This window comes from Dendrobates tinctorius, unplaced genomic scaffold (assembly GCF_039654945.1).
Source record: "Dendrobates tinctorius isolate UK_male_01 unplaced genomic scaffold, ASM3965494v1 ptg000366l, whole genome shotgun sequence".
In the NCBI taxonomy this organism is placed as follows: Eukaryota; Metazoa; Chordata; class Amphibia; order Anura; family Dendrobatidae; genus Dendrobates; species Dendrobates tinctorius.
The window spans coordinates 4,347,442-4,362,159 of record NW_027362032.1 but is presented as its reverse complement, the minus strand read 5'-3'; the positions used below and the strand labels follow the sequence as shown (position 1 = coordinate 4,362,159).

Here is a 14,718-nt window from a genome sequence, read left to right as displayed (position 1 = left end):
GAAAGAGCTGCCGCCCTATGTCTGCGTGATGTCACTGCACTGCGGGCTCTCTTCTATTCATGTCTTAAAATACATTATGCTTTTGATCCTAAGGAATTCAGATTACTGCACAATCTCTGCTAAAATGAGGAGAACTAATACTTTCTCTACTCTTCTTGTCAGGACTCATAGTAGCCCAAATGGTCCACCATAAATGAGTGCATCTCCGGTTTAACGTTGTTGGGGACTACTACCGCTAATTTCCCACATTATCCCGTCAGAGCCACCTGACTACTACCTTTAATATCTCACATCATCCCGTCAGAGCCACCGGAGTACTACCCCTAATACCCCACATCATCCCGTCAGCCAGAGCCACCTGACTACTACCCTTAATATCTCACATCATCCCATCAACCAGAGCCACCGGACTACTACCACTAATATCCCACATCATCCCATCAGCGAGATCCACCGGACTACTACCCCTAATACCCCACATTATCCCATCAGCCTGGGGTTAGAATCAGAGCGCTGAGGTATTTACCCTGACTTCCATACCGGAGATCCCTTTAAGAGAGGCCTGGGGTCAGAACCAAAGCACTGGATGGATTTGCCCTAATTCCATACTGGAGATCCTTTTAAGAGGGAAGATGTGCCTATGGGATGGAGGATATGTGATGGTATATGGGCAGGGAGGGGGTGATTCATTTATGTCATATGCTCTCTGCTCCTTTCTGGAGGGGCAGACAATGGCTGGAGCTTATGTTCCCGGGGATGCTAGATTTCTCCCACCATGTTAGTGTCTGCTGAGTTGTTGTCGTGGAGTGGGAAAACTGTTGCTCATAGGAACCAATCACAGTTCAGCTTCTTTTAAACAGCTCTGGTGAAATGAAAGATGCTTTGTGATTGGTTGGTGATACATATATATATAGATTACAATAAAACAAAAAAGCTGTATACCAGTAAAAAGGGACAGGTCACCAACATAAGGTGCAAAATTTGCATGTAATATAGCCATCACATTAAATGTAAAAATATATATTAAACAGGCATAATAAAGTGCAATAGTGCGTGAACAATATCCTGAAATTGTGCAATAAACTGCCTGTTAAACCATCCTCAATAAAATGTGCAATGTGCCAAAAGCCAAGGAAAAAATAATAAGAGAATGGCCATACATAGACCTAAGCAGGTGCAAATCAGATTACGGTTTATTAGCTGGATTTAAACAAAGTAACCCAATGCTGTAATACAACTCCAATTCAATACAATGAAATGAATGGTCACAAACCGACCTAACCATGAACAGAGCAAAAAAGGGAGAGTAGACACCTTCCATAGTGTATGGCTTACTTTGTTTAAATCCAGCTAATAAACCGTAATCTGATTTGCACCTGCTTAGGTCTATGTATGGCCATTCTCTTATTATTTTTTCCTTGGCTTTTGGCACTTAGCACATTTTATTGAGGATGGTTTAACAGGCAGTTTATTGCACAATTTCAGGATTTTGCTCATGCACTATTGCACTTTATTATGCCTGTTTTATATATATTTTTATATTTAATGTGATGTCTGTATTACATGCTAATTTTGCACCTTATGTTGGTGACCTTTTTACTGGTATACAGCAGTTTTGTTTGATTGTAATACATACGTAATAAAATCATTTTAGGATTATACTCTATGGTGGTGGTTCAGTTTCCTCCATTGTTCTTGTTTGCTTGATTTCATATACAAGTTTTTTCCTATATAATTATATTGGGACTTTTTGTGTTCACAATAGTTTAGATTGTGACGTCACCGAGCCCCATCCTCTAATTACCCAGAGAGGTTTCACCACTACTCAATTTTTACTGATGAAGATTGTTGAGTTAGACAATAATACATCTACTGAAATGATCAATCTTCGGTTTTCAACTACAGTAGTTAGTGCCCAAAATGCTGATTTAACCACTTCTCGCAGCCAGTTTTGCCTTCGTAATCAGACCCCATTTTTCAAATCTGACGTATGACAATTTATGTGGTGATAACTGTGAAATTCTTCACAAAGGATAATAGGAAACAAATTGACATTACAAGTTATTTTCCAACTTCTCTTGAATGCGACAAAACCCTATATACGGTTGTACACTACTGTCTGGGCACATGGCAGGGTTAACAAGGGAAAGAGCGCCATTTAGTTGTATGAAGGCAAATTTTGCTGGAATAGTTTGACGACAAAATTTATTGGGGGCATTGTTCGTGGTCAATTGGCAGCTCAAAAGATGTCCACCATGAAGAGACTTGGCGCTATCTACTCCATTTTCCAGATCCAAGGGTTTGTCTTGCTCATCACCCTTTAACCCTTCTATATGGATCTGGACTTACACAAAGACTCCTAGGCTTGGGTGATGGTGTTACCTGCTATTTTGAGGTGTGAAATAGCAAGAAGAATAGATGTCGAGTCAGAACCAGGAGAGGAGAGAAAATAAAAAGTTATAAGACGCAAAAGTAGTCCGTAAACAGAGCGGGTTCATAACAGGAAGCAAATACACAAGCCGGGAGCTGAGCACCGAGGACTGAACCAGAGCAGGCCAACGCTGTATCTGACAGCCTTCGGTAATATGCTTCAATCTTTAGTACGGTGCGGTGCTTTCCAATTGGCTGAAGCAGGGAGCAGATAACTTCAACTGGACAGCACACACACATATATACTGCCAGACTGGATGGTACTACTGGTCCCAGGCACCCTAATCTTAGTGGCTGAACAGTGCCTGTGCCGCTTACAGCTTCTGTTTCTAACGTTGCCTCCATCACCGGTGCTGCCTGGAGAATGAATAAGGCCGCTTTCACACTTCAGGCTTTCGGTATCCGGCATGGTGCAGTGAAAAACCGGACTACCGGATCCGGCCGCAAACGCAGACACCGGATCCTTCTTTCTGCCGGATATATTCCTGGCAGAGAAGGTTTCCGGGCATGCGCAGTGCGAAAAACTGGTCCGGCATTGGAAAAAAACGTTGCATGCAACGTTTTTTCCAGACGCCGGACCGGCTATTTTCTCCGGATCCGGAAAAAACGTACGCGCCGCATTGCCATCCGGCGCAATGCGGCAGCAATGATACAGCACGGGGAAAAAGCCGGATCTGTTCGTAACAGGCACCGGATCCGGCAGTCTGGTTTTTTGCCGCACCATGCCGTATACCGAAAGCCTGAAGTGTGAAAGTGGCCTAAGATGGCACCTAGTGACAGAAGCAGCCATCACAGGAGCAGATCCCAGAGAAAATGGGACATACCGTTTGCGCAAGTCTCAATATGACAAAATGTCAGAAATCCAGAGCAGTAGAAATCCTCATAAAGTGACTACATTTTGGAAATTATAACCCTCGGTCAATTAATCTATAGGAGTAGTGACTATTTTGACTCCACAGGCACTTTGCGGAAATTAGCACACAGGGGATGTTGGAGAGTGAAGATTACAAATATGCCATATTATTGCCCAGCACATAATGTCCGGATTGTGCTCCACTAGACACGCACATAGAAAACTAAGTGGGTCCTTCTCATTGCAGTGATGCCAAATACATGGATGGTAAATGTGGTTTAGGTACACTGCAAAGCTCAGAAGCAAGGGGGAGATTTGACTTGGAAAGAGTGCATTTTGCTGGATTTGTTTATGGAAGCCATGTTGCTTTTCAAGAGTCGTTGAGCCGCTAATAATGTGGACATCTGTTTTTTCTATGACAGATGATGGACCTGAGTGGGAACTTGTATTTTGTGAGATGAGTAGGAGTTGTTATTGGTGGTATTTTTGCCTACATATCATTGATGGGTTGCTTTTTATTTATTATTTTTGGGAGGCAGAATGAACAAACAGTTGAACACCACACACTACTGGTTCATCCAACAAGGTTTTCTATTAGACTGTGAACTGTCATTGTCTTGGTCAGTCATTCAATATTTTTATATAATTTTCCATTTTTACAGACAGTTTAAGTAGCCATTTTCAAAAATATAAAATTCAAGGATATTATATTCAAAATAATTGTTTTTTTTCTTAGCAGATGACTCTACCAGGAGATCAGGACAGCTGACATCTTCAATTTTTCAATCTGATGATCTTGAAATCCTACAAGATACAACAGAAGTGAATGCTATTACTCCAGATATATCATCATTCATTCACAGCAATGATCTGTCATCTGATCCTATGAAACAGGTCCCATCTTCTGATTCATTACTGACTACTAAAGAAAATCAAAGTCACAAAAGAGGCATTAAAAAACAAACTGTTCCTAAAGAAAATAAGCCATTTTCACATTCAGAATATAGAAATAGTTTTCCCCTCAAAAAGTCGTTTCTTAAACATCAAAAAAATCACACAGCGGAGAAAAGATTTTCTTGCTCCAAGTGTGGGAAATGCTTTAACTGGAATTCAGAACTTGTTAGGCATGAGAGAACTCACACAGAGGAGAAACATTTTTCCTGTTCAGAATGTGGGAAATATTTTAAACATAAAACTAATCTTGTTAGACACCAGAAAATTCACACAGGTGAGAAACCTTTTTCCTGTTCAGAATGTGGGAAATGTTTTATACAGAAATCAGATTTTGTTAATCACCAGAGAAGTCACACAGGGGAGAAGCCTTTTTGCTGTTCAGAATGTGGGAAGTATTTTAACCAGAGATCATCTTTGGTTAAGCACCAGAGAATTCACATAGTGGAGAAGCCTTTTTCCTGTTCAGAATGTGGGAAATGTTTTATACAGAAATCAGATTTTGTTAATCACCAGAGAACTCACACAGGGGAGAAGCCTTTTTGCTGTTCAGAATGTGGGATGTGTTTTCACCAGAAATCAAGTCTAGTTATTCACCAGCGAACCCACATAGGGGAGATGCCTTTTTCCTGTTCAGAATGTGGGAAGTGTTTTAACAAGAATTCAGATTTGGTTAAGCACCAACGAACCCACACAGGGGAGAAGCCTTTTTCCTGTTTAGAATGTGGGAAGTGTTTTATCCAGAATTCAGATTTGGTTAATCACCATAGAATTCACACAGGGGAGAAGCCTTTTTGCTGTTCAGAATGTGGGATGTGTTTTCGCCAGAAATCAAGGCTAGTTATTCACCAGCGAACCCACATAGGGGAGATGCCTTTTTCCTGTTCAGAATGTGGGAAGTGTTTTAACAAGAATTCAGATTTGGTTAAGCACCAACGAACCCACACAGGGGAGAAGCCTTTTTCCTGTTCACAATGTGGGAAGTGTTTTATCCAGAATTCAGTTTTGGTTAATCACCATAGAACTCACACAGGGGAGAAGCCTTTTTCCTGTTCAGAATGTGGGAAATGGTTTACACGTGAATCAAATGTTGTTAGGCACCAGAGAACTCACACAAGGGAGTAGCCTTTTTCCTGTTCATAATAATAATAATAATAATAATCGTTATTTATATAGCGCCAACATATTACGCAGCGTTGACAGTTTAACAGTTTCAAACACAACAGTCGTAACAAGGTCATCAATAATACACAACCAGAGGCAAAAAAGACATACACAAACAGCAGGGATCACCATGAAAATAATCACAAATTTTTTTTTTAGAACACACAAAGCACGAAAAAATACTAAAAACATTTAAAATATACAGTGGTTAATAACCATAAGCTGTATACATGGGAGCAAACACAAGCCCTGTACAAAATCCGCTAATTATGCACAGAATGTCACATGCAGCATGTCCACAATATATACCATTATAATAAGAAGAGGTCTTGTGTTAAAGTACAGGAAAAATTCCTAGTTGTAAATTCGATTTATAAACACAAGAAATACAAAAAAATGACATATACAAATATAACACAGTATTTTTGCACCAGAGTGTAAGCCTAAATTCCTAGCTGCAGCCAATGATAATGTGCAGATAAACTATACAAAATTGCTGAAGCAAAGAATCACAGCTATAGATAGTAGGGATAGGGTTAACAGTCCATTAGGATAGAGGTTGGAACACCAACCAATATCCAATAAATCAATATACCAAAGGGTAAAAAATAGCGCCAGTAGCAAGAAAATTAGCAACCCTTCCTAGAATACTTTACCACCCCAGCAAGCTGAAATAGGAGATACTCATTCAGTATAGATAGCCACTATGCATAGATGAGTATGGAGGGGCATAGTGTCGCTCCCATAACCCGACGCGGATCGTCACCGTCGTGACTTCATCGGGTGACATTGTGATTGTTTTCATGGTGATCCCTGCCGTTTGTGTATGTCTTCTTTGCCTGTGCTTGTGTACTATTTAGTTAAGACACTCGGTGGTTGGGTCCCTCTCTATTGGTTTGACTTCTTGATGGTGCCCTCCGTGATTTTGTAATACAACGTTAACAATAATACAATAATTAAAGCAAAATAAAACGACCCTGCTCATGAGAGCTTACAATCTACAGGCTGGGCTATTTATATGGCTACACCTAAATAAAATGGGAATGCTTGGTGACCCAGATCGGTGCGCTGAATTTGCAGAATGGGCAAAACAAAAATTGGAACAGGACCCTCAGTTTGCACAGAACATTATGTTCAGTGATGAGGCAAACTTTTTTGGGTGGGCCATTTATATGGATACACCTAAATAAAACAGGAATTGTGACAGTTTTCTTGCGTTCAACAGACATCAAAATAATTTCTATCCATTCCTCACGTGTTAACCTGTGCAACATGTCAATGGCTGTAAACATAGAGAAACTTGAAAATAACTCATGAAAGAATACAGTTATGTTAAAACCAAGAACACTTGTGTTTTTCTTGTGAAATTCTCAATAAGTTTGATGTGTCACATGACCCTCTTCCCATTGAAAAAAAATAAAGTTGGATCCAAAATGGCCAACTTCAAAATGGCCACCATGGTCACCACCCATCTTGAAAAGTTTTCCACCTCCCATATACTAATGTGCCATGCCACAAACAGGAAGCTGATATCACAAATCATTCCCATTTTATTAAGGTGTATCCATATAAATTGCCCACCCTGTACAATGAGGTGGGGGAGATAAAGTACAGGTGTGTATTTACAATGATATTCCAGTCATCTTGAGGGAGTGGCGGATAGATAGAGATAGTGAATTGGCTACATACACACACTTACAAATAAAATGTTTTTTGAATAGGGAATGTGATAGGCCGATCTGAACAAATGTGTTTTGAGGGAATGCCTAAAACTGGGCAAGTTGTGGCTGGTCCAAATTTCTTGTGGTAGAGCATTCTAGAGGATTGGTGCAACACGGGAGAAATCTTGGAGTCGGGATTGGGAGGTACGGATTAGTGCAGAGGTTAGTCAAAAGTCGTTTAAAGAGCACAGCGATCGGCTAGGCCGATAGACAGAAATGAAGCAGGAGATGAAAGGGGGTGCCGCACTGTGGAGAACTTTGTGGGTGAGAACAAGTACTTTGAATTGGATCCTATAATGAATGGGCAGCCAGTATAACGACTGGCATAGAGCGGACGCATCCAAGTACCTATTAGCCAAATTGATGACCCTGGCTGCTGCATTAAGGATGGACTGAAGAGGGGAAGTAAAGTGAGGGGGAGGCCAATTAATAGAGCATTACAGTAGACCAGGCGGGAGTGTATCAGGGTGACAGTGAGGGTTTTTGTTGTTTCCATGGTGAGAAAAGGGCGGATTCTAGAGATGTTCTTTAGGTGTAAGTGGCAAGAGCGAGCAAGACATTGTATATGGGAGGTGAAGAGGAGATTGGTGTCAAACATAACACCCAGACAGCACGCCTGCTGCCGGGTATAATTATGGTGCCACCCACAGAGAGGGAAATGTCAGATTTAGGGAGTTTAGTAGACGGTGGGAGCGGAAGAAGTTCAGTTTTGGAAAGGTTGAGTTTCAGATAGAGAGCGGTCATGATGTTGGAGACTGCGGTCAGACAGTCACTGGCGTTATGTAGTACAGCGGGGGTAAGGTCGGGGGATGACGTGTATAGTTGTGTGTCACCAGCATAAAGATGGCACTGAAACCCAAATCTGCTGATAGTCTGTCCAATTGGGGCCATGTAGAGAGAGAAGAGAAGGGGGACAAGTACTGGGCACTGAGGTACCCCAACAGTGAGAGGAAGAGGAGATAAAGTGGAGCCAGTGAACAAAACACTGAAGGATCAGTCAGAGCGATAGGAAGAGAACCAGGAGAGAGCAGTGTCCTTAATGCCTAGTGACTGGAGCCTAGAGAGTAGGAGATGGTGGTCAGCAGTGTCAAAAGTTGCAGAAAAGTCAAGAAAAATGAGCAGAGAGTGGTCACCGTTACATTTTGCCATCAGAAGGTCATTGGTCACTTTAATGAGTGCAGTTTCAGTCGAATGTAGGGGGGCAGAAGCCGGACTGTGAAGCATCTAGGAGGGAGTGAATTGAGAGGTAACAGGTAAGGTGGGAGTAGACCATGCGCTTCAAGAGTTTAGAGATAAAGGGGAGATTGGAGACTGGTCTGTAGTTGTTTGTGCAGGATGGGTCGAGAGCAAGTTTCTTTAATAATGGAGTAATGATAGTGCGTTTGAAAGAGGAGGGGAAAATGTCCGATGAGAGGAAGAGATTAACGATTTTAGTTAGGTGGGTTGTGACGACTAGAAAGAGAGACTGGAGTAGATGTGAGGGAATGGGGTCAGTAGAGCACGTAGTTGGACAAGAAGAGAGGAGCCTGGAGACTTCTTCTGTGATGGGATCAAATGTGGAGCATGAGCCAGGGGAAATGCAGGGAGGGATGAGACTCACAGCACCTGGTGTCTGGGAGTGGATTTCCTGATAGATATTATCTATTTCCTCTGTAAAGTGGGAGGCCAGGTCATCAGCACAAATGTCTGTGATAAGGGCTTGTGCTTTTGGCCTGAGGAGGGTGTGAATGGTGTCAAAAAGTTTATTGGGGTTGTCGGATAGTGAGGAGATCAGGGTGGTGAAGTAGGTCTGTTTGGCGAGGTGAAGGGCAGAGTTATAGGTTCTTAACATAAATTTGAAGTGGATGAAGTCTTCTGGTGGGAGAGTTTTCCTCCATAAGAGTTCAATACTCAGAGCATTGCTGAAGAAGTTGAGTTTGTGATGTGAGCCAGGGCTGTTTTATTCTGTGCTTGGAAGTTCAGAGGTTGAGGGGAGCGACTTGGTCAAGGGTGCTTCTAAGAGTGTCATTGTAGTGGTGTACAGCCAGATCAGGAATGGAAAAAAGAGGAGATTGGGGACGGTGATGAGTGTAGGGAGTTTGAAAGTGTATGAAGGTTAATGGCTTGTAGATTTCTGAATGTGTAGTAGGTAGGAGTGTGCTGGGGTGGGCAAGGAATTGTGAGCGTGAAGGAGAGAATGTTGTGGTCAGAGAGAGGAAGCAGTGAGTTATCAAGGTAGGAGATTGAACAGAGCCAGACAAAGATCAGGTCAAGGGTATTACCATCTTTGTGTGTTTGAAAGGTTGAGAGCTGTGGTTAGTAACAGAAGCTGGGATACAGATGTGGAAGTAGGGCTGTTAATGGGGATGGTGAAGTCTCCCAGCATATTGGTTGGTAGTTCTGAAGACATGAATTGCGACAGCCAGGCAGAGAAACAGTCCAGGAAGTGGGTGAATGAGCCTGGGGGCTGGAATATGACCACTACTCTGGGGGAGAGGGGACAGAAGTGCCTGATGGTGTGGTCCTCAAAAGAAGGGAATGAGAGTGATGGAACTGGGGGGATGACCTGGAAAGTTCATTGTGGGGACAGAAGTATGCCGACTTCACCACCAAGTCTGTTTGTGGGTCTTGGGGAATGGGAGAATTGTAAGCCACCATGGGAAATGGCAGCAGGGGAGACAGGGTCAGAATCCTGAATCCAGGTTTCAGTGAGGACCAACTGATTAAGAGAGCTATTCAGAAAGTAATTGTGCAGGAAATCAAGTTTGTTACATACAGACCGTGGATATCAGCGGGCACAATTAAAAGAAGGAAATGAGGGAGTGCAGCTAATATTGATAAGGTTAGTAAGGTTTCGATGTGAAGTAGGGTAGGGGTTGAGGGTTTGTGGACCAGGATTGGAGAAGATGTCCCCTAAAATCAGTAGGAGTAGGAAGATAAAGAGCAAGTAGTTATTGGAATTGTCAGAAGTTTTTTGTGCGATGTGTTTAGGCAAGATGGGCTGAGGTTTTTCAGGAAGGTGAGAATTGCATAGGAGCTGTACATGGGAGAGGGAAGTATAGAGGGGCTGATGTGTATGAGTCTTAATGGAGGGGGGATGGGGCAATGAATGTGGATGGCAACGGAACACAGGGGGATAGAAATAAAGCACATGGCTAAAAGGGAAAGCAAAGTATGAGTTACCTGGCTCCTGCCCTGACAAACTGCCATGGATTAACTGCTTCATCTATATGCTTAGCTGCTGGGATGCTTTGCTGAGGAGATGCGTGCACCCCACATGGCATGCACACCTTAGAATGCTTCTAAATTTATAGGCCACACTGCAGGGTCAGGAGAGAGGGATTGTGGGAGCTCATTTGGGATAATTTAGCAGCTGTTCCAACACCAGGGGGTGGATAGATGATCAAAAACACTTGTCCTGGTACCATACCTATGCTATAACACCTTTCCCAAGATAATATCTACAATGACCCCAGCCATGGATGTACAGCAGTGAGTATTGAGTACAATGCAACAGATGAATTATAGAAATAATTCAGCAAGCAGAGTTCTATGTTATATGACATTAAAGTTGTTACAGGATAACTTGGCAGTAGTTGATAGACAGCAGAGTTCTATGTTCTATACCATTAAAAGAAATGTTGCAGGATGATAAACAGCAGAGAACAGCAAGCGGAGGTTGTACCTGTGTGAAGAGAGAAGATGGATGTTAATTCCCTGCCATGGATTAATTGCTTCTTCTAGATGTTTAGCTGCTGGGATGCTTTGCTGAGGGGATGTGTGCACCCACAGAATGTGGGAAATGTTTTACACAGAAATCAAATTTTGTTAAGCACCAGAGAACTCACACAGGGGAGAAGCCATTTCTCCTGCTTAGAATGCGGGAAGTGTTTTAGCCAAAAACCAGATTTTGTTATGCACCAGAGAACCCACACAGGGGAGAAGCCTTTTTCATGTTCAGAATATGGGAAATTTTTCTTTTATTTTTTATATGTATTTAACTGTTTTTATTGATTTGGAAGTTTTAATAAAGGGAGGAGTGAGGAGGGAAATGTAAGGTTTTAGGAAAAGGGGGAGGGGGTACAATAAGGAGAGGGGGAGGAAAGGGAAGGGGAAATGGGGTGACAATAAAAACTAGAAAACTCCAAATATACATTTCCATAGCTTTGCATATGAAATTAATGCAGATGTAAACTGTATAAGCTTTATCTAACATAAGTTTATAACATAAAAAAACTGTAGCAACTTAATGATCAGTATAATAAAAAAAAAGGTTATGTGTTGACCAGATCTGTTGGAGTATTCCATCAGCCGTACCATAGCGCAGATGTTGTTTATTATTTGGACAATAAAGTATATCTTTAGTTTAAGCCCTAACAGGAATTGATTTCCATTTGTCCCATTTCTTTGCGTGTTTCTTTAAGTTATCATTAATAATAGCGAAGCATAGTTTCAAAGAGTAGTGCGAAGAGATTTTCTCCAAAATGTCTGAAAACTTTGGCACATCCACTCTTTTCCAGTACAATGCCCGGGAATTCCTAACCACCAGGAAAATATGTATTATAACAAACCTTATCGAAGGGTTGAACTCTTCAAGGTCAATAGAGAGAAGAGCGGCCTTTGGAGTTAACGGGTAATGCCTCTTGAGAAGGGAGTCCATATATCGATACCTGTTTCCACAGGCTTTTAACTTTAGAAGATTACCGTGTAGTCCGCGATTTCTCCAACATAAGGGTGAGTTCTTTTGGTCAATATGAGCTAGGCAGGGAAGGGGTGTATCGCCATCTAACGAGGGTTTTATAGTAAGCCTCGTGAAGGATCATAGAAATATTGGACGAATATGAGTTTCTGATAGCGTTTTCCCATTGTTCGTGGTTAATAGAATATTTAGTTCTGATTCCAACTTTACCATATACGAGTTTTTATGGAAGGTATTATCTTTATTTAAAAAACTATAAAGATTTTTGGTGCTCCATATAAATTTATTATTAGGATTTTCTAATAATATGGCAATAATTTCTGCCTTCGGATTTTTGTTGCTTATAAATTTACCAATGCTATCTTTTAAAATTAAAAAGAACATAAAGGGACACTTATAAATCACAAGACTCACCGCGTGCAGAGAAACACAGGGGAAGAGCTCGGAGCTGGGGGGCCAACAGGGTGAAGACACTGACAACAGATCAGCAGGCAAGGCTGAGATACAAAGGAACACATTGCCACCCGCTCTCCAGACACCAGTCTAAAGGCACGGAGCTGCAGCAGCTATAACAGAAGGAATGAAGTGCACGGCAGTCCTGTACTCGAGCTGTCCTCGCTGAGACAGTAAGACAACAAACGCTGTGCTATCTGAATAATCGCACATTGGCCTTAAGAGAAATACAGCATCAAACATAATCCCCTCGAGCTATTAAGCAAAACCCATCTCTAGTTGCATAACTTTTGTGGAATTCTCGTTACATTACTTTTACTGAAATCTCGATATATAATTTTGCTGAAATCTCATCACATAATTCTTTATATAACCCTTACTGATCGCCCGGACATTTAAAGGGCAGGTGTCTGTTAAGTAAAACTTGACTGTCGGGGCCTTCGGGAGGCAGAGCTTGAAGATGGCCGCATTTTAATAGAGCTCCCTGACAGCAGATTGAATCCGCTGCCATCACACCGCAGCACTGAGCGGGGCAGCAGGGATAAGGCCCGGGCAAGGTTCCCTTGATAGCGGGACCAGCTCTCCGGGAATCTCGGAGGTCCTAGGCGCAGGCAGCGCTGACATCCACGCGAAACGTGGATTCCAATACATGGGGCACACGCTGGAGTGCTCCCCGCTGCATCACTGGATTGCAAGGTAACCGGGGCAGTTACATGTGAGGCAGATATTCAATAGCGACGCCACTGCCAAACCTACTCAAGCTCATCAGGTCTCTTTTTCACTAAGGAAAAATTCATAGCCAAATCTGGAAAATCCAAAAGACCCTCGACTAGGCACCAGAATACTACCTCCCCACCTAAGATGACCGCTGATGCAGAACGGGAGGATACGCAATCTATTGCTCAGGCCATTACGGATATTTTAATGCCGAAAATAGACTCTCGACTGGTGGCATTTCAGTCAACTTTGGATGCTATCGCCGCTCAGGTTAACACACAGGGGCACGCATAACAGCTGCAGAACAAAGAATGTCAGATCTGGAGGACATAGTTACAGAGCTCTCCAGGAAGCTAGAACGGAGGGATAAAGATGTCACATTTCTTCTGGATAAAGTCGAGGATCTAGAGAACAGATCTCGGCGTAATAATCTGAAGCTTGTTGGTCTCCCCGAATCGATCAAAATGCCTCCTGATTTGATGGGGATAGTGTCAGAATGGCCCCCAAAGGCACTAAATTTACCACCGCCCTCAGGTGCCCTGAAGATCGAGAGAGTTCATCGCCTGGGCTCTCCTAGGAATGATACGGCATACAGGAAGAAGCAACCATTATCCTATGAGCATCATAAACTTTCTCTTCCAGGATTACTCGGCTGCGGTGGCAGCCAAACGTAAAGCTTTTCATCCCGCATGTGCCATGTTGGTGGATAAAGGTATCCGTTTTGGGCTCCAATTCCCTGCAATTCTACACTTTTCTTTGAATGGGAAAAACTGGATCTTTACGGAGCCAGAAAAGGCTTTCCAGCATCTTCAAGCAAATAGTCAAGCTGCAGTGCAGACCTCAGACAAGACCTGATGAATGCAATTGACGTTTTTCACCACTTTGTCACCTAGCAGGGTGGCTTCGCTTGTGTTCGCTTTTGTTGTCTTTGACGCTTAGTGTTGTGTTTTATTTTGTTGAAATATTAATCTCCTTTCTCCAAACAGGTTCACGCTCATATCTCCTTTGAGCATGGTTCCTGGCGGGGTTAGATTGTTAAGGGTGGGGTGGTTGAGTTCCTACATATGTTCATAGCACCTTTTTGTTGATGTGGCCTCTACGCCCACTCGCTGGGATGGGTATGGGGTTCATACGCATCTGATATTATTTGGGAAGATTACACCACGTTCTGGTATAGGTTAAATGATAGATAATAGCAGTACCTCTTTGTCCACAATGCATTCGTTATATTGGTGCTCTTGGAATGTGAATGGCCTAAACACTCCAGTCAAGAGGAAAAAGGTTATGCATTACTTACAACGCTTTAACTTTCATATAGTCTTTTTACAGGAAACCCATTGGGTGAGGGATAAGCATCCATCTTTATTTAGTAAAAAATACACATTGTGGACTGAGGCATCATATTTCAATAAACAGAGGGGGTGGCGATACTTATCAATAAATGTCTTAATTATGATATTTTGGACACCTGGGAGGAACCAATGGGGAGAATTTTAATAGTCAATATAAAAATAGAAGGAGTTTGCTATAATTTGGTAAATATTTACGCACCTAATGGTCCAGACTCGCAGTTTCAAACCCAGTTGCGCTCTAAGTTGGTGGGTTGGGACACTACCAATCTGATCATTGGGAGGGATTTTAATGAAGCACATGATATATCTATGGATAGATCAGGTTCACACAATCATGGAGCTACAATGCATGAAGGTCTCATCCAGAGGCTGATGGACCACTTGGGGCTGACAGATGTA

At 42.3% G+C, this 14,718-nt stretch overlaps 1 protein-coding gene across 1 annotated transcript; it reads left to right on the top strand.

The window, feature by feature from the left end:
- Positions 1 to 4,046: 4,046 nt before the first annotated feature.
- Positions 4,047 to 5,488, top strand: LOC141075590 (uncharacterized). The gene has a single exon (XM_073562701.1). It carries the CDS (start codon positions 4,169 to 4,171, stop codon positions 5,357 to 5,359), a length of 1,191 nt encoding a protein of 396 aa, XP_073418802.1. The 5' UTR covers positions 4,047 to 4,168; the 3' UTR covers positions 5,360 to 5,488.
- The last annotated feature ends 9,230 nt before the right edge of the window (positions 5,489 to 14,718 follow it).